Source organism: Xenopus laevis, chromosome 6S (genome assembly GCF_017654675.1).
Source record: "Xenopus laevis strain J_2021 chromosome 6S, Xenopus_laevis_v10.1, whole genome shotgun sequence".
In the NCBI taxonomy this organism is placed as follows: domain Eukaryota; kingdom Metazoa; phylum Chordata; class Amphibia; order Anura; family Pipidae; genus Xenopus; species Xenopus laevis.
Window position 1 is genome coordinate 111,237,578 of NC_054382.1, and position 13,176 is coordinate 111,250,753.

General features: G+C 38.8%; 1 protein-coding gene across 1 annotated transcript; it reads right to left on the reverse strand.

Annotated features, from left to right (window-relative positions):
* Positions 1–523: 523 nt before the first annotated feature.
* On the reverse strand, positions 524–10,603 carry pskh2.S (protein serine kinase H2 S homeolog). Its single transcript, XM_018223836.2, has 3 exons — positions 9,895–10,603; positions 5,514–6,180; positions 524–1,377 (listed from the first exon to the last, which is right to left on the reverse strand). The coding sequence occupies exons 1-3, from the start codon at positions 10,149–10,151 to the stop codon at positions 1,057–1,059; spliced, it is 1,245 nt and encodes a 414-aa protein (XP_018079325.1). The 5' UTR covers positions 10,152–10,603; the 3' UTR covers positions 524–1,056.
* Positions 10,604–13,176: the final 2,573 nt, after the last annotated feature.

The window sequence follows — 13,176 nt, forward strand, 5'->3', positions numbered from 1 at the left end:
ATAATGTCAAATTAAAATATTAGCCGTGCTGAATATCAGTGATTGTTATGGAATGATCAGCTCCACTTGATCCATTATAATTATTGTCACTTAAGACCTATTCATAGCACATTTTACCTTGGAAAGTGCAGGAAAGTGAATTTAGTTTTTTTTCATTTGATCACTGCTCCAAGCCTTCTATGGGATTCAACATCTCGGACAAGTCATACTCAGACAAGACATGTTAACCCTCCCCACAACAAAAATTTAATTAGTGAACGGCCTCTTTGAAATCTTTAGATAATTGCCACTCTGGTTGTTAAAAGGTTAACAGTAAGGCTGCAGCATCTCCACTTAGAAATCCTTCTCCTCCTCTAACCCACTCTGTCCCACACTCAGGAATTTGCTTTGGCTGTTGGCTACTGAGCATGCTCAGTTCTTCTCAGCTCAGATTACTAAACACACCCTCCAATCTAACAGCCAATGAAGAGATGGCATTGCTGGTTCCCATAGAAACTCTAGCTGTCTGATCCTATTTTGTTTCTCCTAACCACCTCTCCTGAGCTCAGCTTAAATTATTACAGTGCTCTACCCCAGCAGAACTTTTTATCAAAGTATTTTGTGGCTGTGTAAACCTTCATTCTGCATTGCATGAACTTTACAGCATACATCTCCTTTTTGCACATGTCGATGTTACTGATGATGTGTCAGAGGGAAAATGGCCGCCGGGTGAAAAATGCTATTTGTTTTAGAGAAATATGATGACGCTGGCAAATGGTGGGGGTATATGGAGTACAAATGATGTGGCTTGAGTGGGGAAGATATTACCAACTTATATAAATGGTAGAAAAATGTAGGCTTTACATGTCCTTTAACAAGTCTTTGATAAAACTCATAGGCTTGGATAAATATTGATTTTGATCAACATTTATTGAATTGATCTAACTTAGTATATCTAGAAAGTTGGATCAATTCCATCAAACTGCAGGATTCCTAGAGGAAATCTGGATAAATATTTTGACAAATGAAGAGCAATGTCCAGATATTTGTTTAGGAGGCAGAGATAAGAGATTATGTTCAGAGCAGATCATTGTTCACTGTATGAGCCTGATAACGTAGATTGCGCTCTGCCATTTCTCTCTCCCGTATGCGCCGGGACTTGTTTGACTGACCCGATTTGGACGAATGTTCCGACTTAGAACTGTGGCAGCGAGAAGAGACCCGAAGTTTCATGTTCTGAGAGATGGAGCGGTGAAGGTTCTTCATGGATGAAGATGCAGCCATGGTCTTAATCCAAGAGTGTTTCAGAGCATCAGATGCTGACAAACGGTCACTGGAATCTACAGTAAGTAAGCGGTCTATGAAGTCCTTTGCAAGGTTGGAAACGTTAGGCCAAGGCTAAAAAAGAACAAAACAGGAGAATATATAAATAATGTAATAATAATAATATTAGAGCATTGTTCCATGCAACATCTCCATTCAAACAAAAACAAAGACAAATTGATGGAATAGTGGCCCTATAATTGCCAATGGGGATGTCTTGATTTTTGCATGACTTCAGACCGGTTCATTAACAGACACTGTATACTCTGGGGGTAATTTTTTAAAGTCTGAATGCTAAAAACTCAAAAAATTCGAATTTTTAGTGGGGAAAAGTAAATCAAATTTTTCAAGATGTATTATACCCCAAAGCTGCAAAAAGTCAGAATTCAAAATATGCCATCGTAGACCTGCCAAAGTTGTATATAAGTCAATTGGAGAGCTCTATCCTATTTGTTTCTGTGGTCTTCTCTGGAATTAAAAAATGGAGAAAAAAACGTCCGATTTGGGTTTTTGCTCCATTTTATTGAGTTTTTCCCCAATCCAATTTAATTAAGCTTTTTTAATAATGAATAAGGTCAAATCGTGGGTTCTAGTTTGGTTGGATTTTTTTAAATTAAATAATCAGAAAGATTTGGATTTTGATAAATAACAATACCCAAATATTCCCAAATAGGGAATACCCAAAGGCAAACTCAACTTCTGTTTTGAAATCATTTCAGACCCAATTACCAATATGTTTCTGGTAAAAAACAAATCTGTAAATTTTAAATTTAGCAGGTGACAATGTTAGGTCAAGATGTTCCAGAAACGGCTTGAGAATCATACCGCATGTGTATTATAAGAAGGTGAAAACCACATACTGTATGTGCTTCACTTTGTCCCAACTGCTGGAGCCAGGGGCCCACCCAAAAACCTTAGACCAGGGGCCCAATCTCAGTACTATTATTTTTCCTCTCCTCACTCAACCTCTATTCTCCTAGTCTCTTTTCTTTACATAATATAATCTATTCTTCCATCTATTTAGACTCTTTGTCCTAATAGAAAAAGGAATGGCCATGAAATAGGCCAAATGTTTAGCAGCATGAGGGCCCACGGACACCTGGGCCCACTGGGAGTTTTCCTGGTATGCCGAGGGGCCAGTCCAACACTGGCTGGAGCAGATAGACTGAGAAAATAAAATCTTTTTGGATGTATGTAGGTGAGTATATGCTGTTCATACACACCTGTTTGAATATATGCGGTTAGCATCAACTTATATATAAATATGGAACGATAAGACAAAGCACCAATGATACCTATTTGGAATTTTTCCCAATGATTTATTATAATTGTTTGTTACAGCTATGCTCACCCATGGATGACTATTTGTAAAATAATAAACATTTGACCTTTCTCCATCTTGCAATGCATAATTTATAGTTTCCATGCATCTGCTCCTCCTAACGTTTCCATGTGTCTCATTCAGCCAGTGAGTTATTATTAGCGCTGTTCTTCCGCTGCAAAAGATCAAGTTGGTTCTACCCCATCGCCCAAGTGGTTCAAGTAACCAGTTCAAACCAATAAACATGTGACCGGCACTGAAGTGTCCAACTGTCCATGGAAATCTCAACATTTACTAGAAATCTTGGCCAGATTTTTCCCACCTTTATTGGCAGAATTACCCATAAATGTGTGGTAAGATTTTTCCTATTCAGTTGTGATTAATGGGCAAAGAAACAAGCAATGCCTCACAATATGCCCTAAATCTAAATCAATTACCTACAGTCCTTGCAGGCTAAACATCAACTAGAAATCTAATTGACAAGCAAGGCATCCGTTATTTATACGTCACCAACACATTTATCCTTTATTTATATGTCACCAACACATTTATCCTTTATTTATACGTCACCAACACATTTATTCGTTATTTATACGTCACCAACACATTTATCAGTTATTTATACGTCACTAACACATTTATCCTTTATTTATATGTCACCAACACATTTATCCTTTATTTATACGTCACCAACACATTTATTCGTTATTTATACGTCACCATCACATTTATCCTTTATTTATACGTCACCAACACATTTATCCTTTATTTATACGTCACCAACACATTTATTTGTTATTTATACGTCACCAACACATTTATCAGTTATTTATACGTCACTAACACATTTATCCTTTATTTATACGTCACTAACACATTTATCCTTTATTTATACGTCACTAACACATTTATCAGTTATTTATATGTCACCAGCACATTCATCTGTTATTTATACATCACCTACACATTTATCCAACCCTTTCATTATTTACATCAGCCACTTCTCCAGAGAAGCTTACAATCTAAGGTCCCTATCACACACACTAGTGCCAGTTTCATCAGATACCAAAGTACTGAGAGACTTAGTAAAACTAATGCAAATTATACAGTTTTTTTGTATTTCTTGACATTGCAGACACTATATAGTCAAAACTATTTAAACACCTTCCTGTCCAACATAGGGTTTGAAATAGGAAGTTGGTCATTCCTTGTAGGACCTTGTTGGAGGGATTTGCTTCCATTCAACCACCAGAGCATTAGTGAGGCACTGATGTTGAAGGACTGGTTTACAGTCAGATTTCCAATTCTTTCCACAGAAGTTCAATTGGGTTGAGGTCAGGGTTCTGTGCAAGTCATCTTCCACTGTTATCTTAGCAAACCCATTCTGTGTAACCTTCACTTTGCAGAAGGGACATTATTATAAACTCTGAACTGAAGCACTGAATTGTCATGAATGTCTTTGTACCTTGAGGTTTGCTTTCAATTGAACTTTTCCATAGTATAATGTATTTCATTCAGGCAGGTAACTGTTCTTCTAGCATCTACCAACCCACATTACTGCCTGATAAATTGTAATTAATTAGTCAGAGAAAGCACTTCCACTGCTTCAAAATCCAATAGCAGTAACTTAACACCACTGTAGCTGGCACTTGCCATTGCACATTGGGAGGTTTTTTTGCTCCTGATCTCCTGAAACCCCACATTTTCTGGAATAGCGCTGCTTGTGCTGACATTGCTTCTAGAGACAGTCTATGACTTGGCAGTGAGTGTTCCAACTGAGAAAATGTCATTTTAGATAGAGCTAGATCAAGATACTTATAGCTACAAATCTGTCTGGATACTTTTGTCCATATAGTGTCATATGTATCATATATATCCTACACAATTATATATTTTGTCTTTTTATGCACCTTGGAAATGCACATACTATAATAACGAATCAGATCTGCAGCAGGCAAATAGCAGATGTATGCCGACATTCTGGTGCTAAAGCTGAGCCAAAAAAATCACAGGAAAAAAGGATATACTGATGCCAACAATAAATAAATGACGCTGAAAACATATGTATTTTGGATGAAGGATATACAGTATTATCTAATTTATACCCAACTCTCCTACCTCATTCAGAATGCAGAAGCAAAAATGGGTGTATGATGGGTGACTGAGGGCAAATACACAGGGTGGAGGGGAAATATGGGATAAAGCAGATGAAAGAGACAGCTGGGGAGAAGAGTCATAAAATAAGAAAAACACTTGATGCACATGCAGGAAGGCACTGAAAAAAGATTATTGTAAGACTAATAAGTTGCAAGACAGAGAAAAATATATTTCCTTAACAATATGGAAACTAACTTCATATAGTAATCATCATCACACTATGCCCATGTCTTATGTCCATAAAATTCTATGGGACAGAAGGTTAAGAGCCCTGGAGCAGATGTTGTGCATGGCTCTTTCTGTCTTGTCAAAATATTTATCTCATTAGAGCCCAAGCAGTAACAAACAGAGCCCAATATATTTTTATTATTATCTACAGTATATAGCGGAACAATTTGATTATCAGGCCATTCTATGGCAATTGTACCCAAGAAGTTTTTGGCATTCTGGCCTGAGTGGGGTATGCTGTGCATTTCCTTTAGCTTGTGACTGCAACTTTTCACATTGAAGTCAATAAAATTACTTTGCCTTATATATACCTATATCATGGGGATATATAACTAGAGTATGTCAGTGAGAACTCAAGCGATAAGTCATACCGGTATGTATAAATGCATATAAACAGATAATGCCTGTTGGAATAGTGTATAAGCAATGCACTAACACTTATTTACTGAAGTAAACAAACAAATGGATGACATATCTATTCCCACGTTCCCAGTTGGATACTTACATCACCCATATAGCTATATTTGCCTTTAAGGATCAAGCGGTAAAGTCTTGTGCGATTCTCATCTTCGAAGGGCATGGATCCACTCAGTAATATATAGGTGATTACCCCAAGGGCCCACATGTCCACTCCATTGCTGTATGGTCTCCTTAAAATAATTTCAGGGGCAATATATTCTGGGGTTCCGCAAATGGTCCTCATTGACCAGTCTCCTCCCTTGTTACCAGAGTTTGCCAAACCAAAGTCAGTGACCAATATCTTTGAGTCTGCTCCTGGATGGTAATAAAGGAGGTTTTCTGGCTTAAGATCCCTGTGCGTAATGCCCAGTCCGTGGAGGTAGCTTATTCCATCCAAAACCATCTGCAGAACCTTTGTGGCATCTCGCTCAGTAAAAGATCCTTTGGCAATTATCCTGTCAAACAGTTCTCCTCCGGTAGCCAGTTCCATTACCATGTAGACTCGGTCACGAGCTTCAAACACTTCGATGAGCTGAATGATGTAGTGGTGACTGACCCTACGGAGGATGTTGAGTTCTGACTCGCAAACTTCTCTGCCTTCTTTGGCACCCGTTTCGATCATCTTGATTGCAAATGGCTGCCTCGTGGCTCTGTGCTCCACTCTCACAACTCTACTGAAACTACCCCTACCTATGAGAGCCTTGATATCATATCTGAAAGAGAAAGAACACTGGTTACTGGTCTGGAAAAAACATTCACTATACCAAGGAATTTGCCCTTGCATGGACCTCAAGTGAGCAAAGCCTAACAGTCTCTATTGATAACAGTCTTGAAAGATAGTATATCTAAATAATATTTAATAGGCAGGCTGGTCAGCTTCTGGAGAAGTTGGCCTTAATGTTGAAGATATCTACTTTATATCACAATAGAAACCCCAAGATTACTCATATGAAACTTGGGATTCATCAACTGGGAATCATAATTGAACACTGTGTGCAGAACATGTACAGCAGGGTGTTTGCTACAGAACAAAAAATTCAGGTTTAAGCCCATGTGCCCCCTGCTTCTTTTATTCAGCTAAGCTCTAAATAAAACATAGACAAGCTAGGAAAATCTTAATATGAACAAAATTCGCAACGAAAAGTAACTAACTGAAGCCCAGGTTTAGAAATTGGAAACATGTGCAAGCCTAGGCTTGTGTGCCCAATAAGTAGATCAAATATTTCTACTGTCATTAGTCAAGTCCCTTCATGGCTCCGTGATTTTCAAAGGGGTAAAAAATAGGTCTGAGTTAAATGACCTGAAAAATCTTTATGTTCTATGTTGATGAGGCTGAGAGAAGAGTATGGTAAATTGATAATCCCCTGATTTTCTCAGGGAATGTATAAAAGTGAATAGACTAAGGTTTAAAACTATAAGCTCTACAGGTTGCTTACAAATAGTTTTGTGGTGTGAACCATAACAAACTACTTTTAGCTAAAGAGGCCCTGATTAAATGCTGTTGCACAAAAGGAAACCTGGATCCAAAGACCAAAAAGGACCATTACTATCGCGGGATCACAAGTCAGAGACTTTGTTAGTATGAAGTAGGACTTATAGGGGCAAATTCACTAAAGGGCGAATTGTCGTCAGCAACCGGTTCACATACATCACACCACTTCACCAGGCGCAAATTCGCTACCACTACGCTAATTCACTAATATGCAAGTTGCGGCCTGGGTGTCGAACGCTGTTGACTTTTCGCTAGCGTTAATTCGGCAGTGCGAGCATTTCATAGCAAAGATGCGCTAGCGTTTGTTTGTGCCTAGCAAAAATTCTCTATTTTGCGCTTAGGTCAATTTGCATGCGGTGGGTAAGTTGTATGGAGGTCTTTATTATAAATGTTGGTGCAAATGCTTGACGTGGCCACTTTTTCCTACAAATGTCCAGGGAACCTTAATAAAGACAAGAGCGTTAATATTATGCCCTACACATGAGCCCACTGTAAAATGAATGTTTCATATGTTCCATGTTATGAAATGTATGGAGAAAACCGGTTCCCCAAAAAAAGGTTGTCAGGATTTTTGCAGGCAATTCCGCTTCAAAAAACGAAAAGTCGCCAGCTTTTTTGGAACTTAAATGCATTTTCGGCTCACAGAATATGATGAAAGTGATAGATGATTGAGGAAGATCTAGCTTCTTTTTAGCACTACATCTGGTCTGAGATGGCGAAATCAACTCTGAGGAAAGAGGTAACTTTCGGTAAAATCTGCAGTTTAGTGAATTTGCGGAGTATCACCCAGAGCAAATATAAGCCTGCCGCTTGCGGCAGTTAGTGAATTGCCAATGTCCCTGCGGGCGGCAATGCTAGTGAATTATTGCTAGCGTTAGCCACTTCACACTTTAGTAAATCTGCCCCATAGTCACCATATTTGTATTTACAATACAGGCCAAAGACGTTCAGGCAGTATGGGGGAAACATCAATGCACACTGAGCTGTTTGGGGCATTTTTATATTTATATTTATTTTCTGGTATTTATATATCGCTGACATATTCCACAACACTTTACAGACATTATACATCATTCACATCAGTAAATCAGCGCTGCAGTGGAGCTTACAATCTAAGGTTCCTCTCCTATTCTTATATTATGCTCATTATCCTCAGGAGCCAGTTAACCTTTCTGTATATTTTTGGAGCACAGCATGTTTAATTAGCCCAAAAAAAAAAGCGGCGTTCAAGCTCAATGGCAATCCCCTGACAAGCCCTAATACAAGTTTATCTCATGCAATATATGTCTAATAGAATTAAAGATGCTTTTTCAGGCAACTATCCTCTGACTAGTCCGGGGGTATAAACAATGCTGTTCGAGTCGTGGGTCTTATTGGCAAAAATCACTAAGGTTAAGCAACCCATCGTTATATGTAATTAGAGTGCCAGTTTGCCTTCTTGAAACATTGTTTTCAGTAATGGAGGAGCAATGTAACAAAAGCACTTCCAATGTATTTTAGTACATTTTTTTAAGCCATGGAGTGCTCTCACAATTTTTCCTTTTTGTATTATGTAACAAAAGTCATAAGTTTTTACCAAGTCTAGTAACCCATAGGAGTTATCAGTTGTTCCAAACAGGTAACAAGCAAAAGCTACCTGCGGATTTGTTGCTAGATCTGCTACAATATTTAATACATAAACTTCCATATGTAATAAAAGGCATTAAGTTTGCCCAGTAGCAGTAACCCATAACAACCAATAAGATGTTTGCTTTCAAACAGGTGACCAATACATTCTACCTGCTGATTGGTGGCTCCGATTGGGGCACATGGGCAAGCTTACTGCATTTTATTCCACAATTATTACATCACTCTTACTGGATGGAATAGTCCAGTTTTATGCCTCTTAACGCTGAGTAATGGCTTATTTAATAGAAATAGCTAATACAAGCAGTTAGGTATAAGCCTGGGATACTCATCTGACTCTCATTGTCAAGTGATGTATTTATTAGGGGAGGGGGAACTAGACCATTGCCAAGCTGTGATGAGTAACAATTATGTAATGCCATTTCATTTTTGAGGTTGATTATTCTATGTATATCAAATGTATTAAAAGGTACAATGTTGACATTGGTTTATTCACCTAAACTTAAGCAACCAGCCAGCAGTCAGCATTTAGCATTTCTTGTTAGTTGCTCTGTATTACTTAACCTGGGCAACATCGCACCTTTATTAAATTACCCAGTTACCTAGCGTGGTATTACCACCCGTATCATTTCTAAGTGCCATAACTCAAGCATCAGCAATGTACTTACTACCAAACAACAGATTCTACATCTAATGGGGTGGCCTGGACATATACAGCCAGGCAGAAATCCATATGAATATGTATGAGATTTATTAAGGATTTTTGGGTTTTATTTAGCAATCAGGTCCAGTATATTATAGTTATGGCACTGCTTCTGCATCATTAGTGTTATGTGTATTAGTGTTATGAAACTAATACATTATGAAACTACAATTGATTATAGAACTGCATAGTACATTACAACTTTCAGCATTGCCAGGGCTGATTGTTAAGATAGGGTAAAGAGGTCATGTGCCCGGCAACTAAGGACACCCCTTTTCCAGTAAATGTAATTTCATAAAAAAGTGCTTGATATTGCCTATACTGTAGCTCTGGAAGTTGATCCTGTGGCTAGGGTTGCCACCTTTTCTTAAAAAAAAAAAATACTGGCCTATATATTTATCTTATTTCCCTATTAATAACATTGGGATCAACCATCATTTTTACCAGCCAGGCCGGTAAAATACCGGCCAGGTGGCAACCCTACCTGTGACCCTCCAGCTGTTTGTTGGGGTCCACCTTTAACCATTCTACATCATGTTGGCCCTAGCCTTCCTTCTAAAAAAATAATGAAAGATTCCAATCATATAATGAGCATGGTGGGCTCACCTTGCAGTAACTCTAGGATCAAACTTGGCACGGTATCGGGCCACTTGGCTCTTCTTTGATTGTAATTTGTGTTCCTGGTCCTGTGCCCGGCAGGGTTCCTCTTGCAGACCCCAGAACTCCTCCTTGCACTGGGTTGGCTGGCTGCTAAACTGCACAGGTACCATGGCTTGAATCAGCTTCACATAATAGGGATTCTTCTTCTTTAGAGGGGGCTCCATGGGCTCCGGGAGCACCTTGCTGCTGACTCCACAGCCCATGTCAGGACTCAGGAGGATGGGTTCCCAGAGAGCACAGACAGGGCACAAGGATCCATCCCAGGCAGGGGTCCAAAGCTGAGAGTGGATAGAAATCCTTCCTGCCCACTGGCCAGAACTAGTGAGAGGCTGAGAGCTGGGACTTGCTGTATAACTGCCTGTGATGTGATGTAAGCAGCAGGGGGGGGGGACTGCCCAGTGCAACAGGTCTCAGCATCTGCTTCTTTCTGCTTATTTGCTCATGAGTGACATGCACAGAGAATGGGGGTCCGACACCAGGGTGCCACATTGCACAAAGTACTGCAGCTTCCTCTGTAACATTGACATTGCTAACAAACAGCTGTGGGTTCTGCAACTCTGCACTGATAATCTAATCAGCTAATGCAAACAGCACCCTTTTGCACTTACGGCCAACTTTGGGCTTTAACCATGCCATGAGAAATGTGACCTCCCTCATTACAATTTAAACCCAGAGGCACAGTGGGGGTACTTTATCAACACCAGGCAAATTTGCCCATGGGCAGTAACCCATGGCAACCAATCAAATTGGTGCATTCATGGTTCTACTTGCAGCTGGTTTTAAAAAGCTAATCACTGATTGGTTGCTATTGGTAACTTCCCATGGGCCAATTTGCCCAGTGTTGATAAATGAGCCCCAGTGTGTTTTGGGCTCTGAAACAGTTTATCAGCAATACGCCCCCAAATTGCCCTTTTATTTCGATAATGAATCAGTAATGTTCCAGTTTTTATCCGGAGGAACAAATTTAGTAAGGAAAGGGTCTTTGTCTCCTTTCTGGAGTCAGTGGCACCCTAACAACCAGTCATTTATCAAAATGAATTCATATAAAATAAAGAACAAATTAGTATTGTGTTAGAATACTTATGTCTACCCTTTGAACCAAATAGAACTGCCCTTTTTAAAGGGATGACATGCACTATGAATTACATTCAGAATAATAATTTAAATAGCAGATATATCTGCCCTGTCATACTATGGATGTGTGCTAATAATGTTCCATATCCATACCATGTCCTCTATTGTCTGTGGTCTTGCCACCCCCTATCTATATATTGATATGACTAGTACTGCAGAATGCACAAAATAGACATGAGGACCTTCATCCTAACCTGTTGGTTTTCAGGGGATTATGGGAATTGTAGTTCTCCTGAATCTCTGCCATCCTAAAAGAGAGTTGGGGTGAATGACAGATTTAGGGGCACATTTATCAATGGTCGAATTTCAAATTTATGTGAGTTATTTAAAACTCCCACAAACCTGAAATTCAACCTAAATTTATTAATAAAATCGAATTTTCTCAGCTTGGATAAATTTAATTGACTCGAAAACTTGAATCAGATTTGTTTCGGATTAGAAAAACTCTAATCAAATTCGGATTAGAAAAAGTCAAATCGAATTTGGATTCGAAAAACTCGAATCTAATTAAAAAAACTTGATTCGAGTTTTTTGTCCAAAAAAAACTTGAATGTCAGGAAGGCTGCAGACATCACCAAATTGATCCCTGGACCTCTCTCATTGACTTATACAGCAATTTGGCAGGTTTAAGGTGGCGAATAGTCGAGTTCTTAAAGGGCCAGAGTATGATAAATATTGAAATCTAAATTCGAAATTTGAGAGTTTTGAGCAAAAAAATAAAACTGAAAATTTTAATTTTCACTTCAACACTTAATAAATCTGTCCCTAAGTGTCAGTGAGATAGGAAACAGGGGTGCAGATGACATGACAATTGGACAAATGTTCAAGCCCAATACTGGGTGGTCCAAGCAAAACTAAGAGTCCAATCTGAAGGGGAAAATAATTACCCATAGCACTGATGTTCAGCCTGTACATCAAGAAAGTGTTGAACTTCCATTCCCCCATCATTCCTCAGCTGTCAGTGGGATGCCAGGAGTTACAGTTCAGATGAAGGATTGAAGGATGATCATATATTGGCATATATTGAAAATAAGCAACACTTTTTAAACTGTAAAATATGTATTGCAATATTGGGACAGCTATTTTCTTAAAAAAACATTCTGTTTTTTGTATTTAATAATTTCTTAAAGGGTCTTCAAATAATGGTGCATTAATAAAAATAAAATCTGGCCCTGATAAGATATTTTGAAAGTGACAGGCAAGCCTAGCTCTGCACTGAAACCTGACTATGACGGGCCAAAAGGTTCAGAATTACATTAGGTGCTTCCCTTGTGTGTAGTTTTCTTGGTGAGATCCAGGCAGAGTTTGTTGGCAGCAAGCTGAGATTCAGTAGCCTGTTCTAAGGGTGCGCTTTAGTTTCAGTGTCACACTCAGGATACAGGGCTCAGTCCTTTTTTCTCAGAATTGTAAATGAGTTGGGCTTGTTTGTCTTTACATTGGGAAGTTGTCATTTCCTCTTGTGAGCTCAAGATTGTGGTTTCATCTTCCTTCCCTACATCACGGTCTCAGGATCAGCCTCTTGGTTTGCAAATTTGTTAGCTCACTAGCTTGTTTGCCCCTAGTAACATCGGGGTCCAGGGAAAACAGACTTTGCAGGGCCCCAATGTGTGAATATTTTGCTTTGTCTGTTTTTGAACTATAACAAGACTGGAAACATAGAGAGTCCCAGTTACTATCTTACAGCTGAATATGCCATATGAACCAGCTGGCATGCTGGGAAAAAATAGAAAAAAAAACTACTAGTTCATGCAAAATGCTTGTATTTCACTGGAGAGGGGGCAGTGTCAAACATCCTATATATGTGCACTGTACCTATTACCCATTGCAGGATATTGTGTCTGTAAGTTACCCTCCCATTTAGACTGAAAGCCCAACGGGGTAGGGTCCTCATTTCTTTTGTCTCCTTGGCACTGAGCAGTTAATCTGTATTTTAATTATATTTTATATTTATGTGGATTGTATTTCTAATAATGCACTTATTAATGCAGTGATCCCTTGTTTGTTGCTACTAATTAATTGTTTTGCTGTACAGTGCTTTGCCCTCAAGCAGCACTATACAAATACAAATAAAAATATACATACATACTAGATCTT

What these genes read in the sequence shown, in the direction of transcription:
- pskh2.S (XM_018223836.2), bottom strand. Translation starts at nt 10,151, where the DNA reads ATGGGCTGTGGAGTCAGCAGCAAGGTGCTCCCGGAGCCCATGGAGCCC. An exon ending in GATCCTAGAGTTACTGCAAG is followed by an intron (nt 6,181 to 9,894) that starts GTGAGCCCACCA and finishes TTTCTCTTTCAG; the next exon opens with ATATGATATCAAGGCTCTCA. An exon ending in AATATAGCTATATGGGTGAT is followed by an intron (nt 1,378 to 5,513) that starts GTAAGTATCCAA and finishes GTTCTTTTTTAG; the next exon opens with CCTTGGCCTAACGTTTCCAA.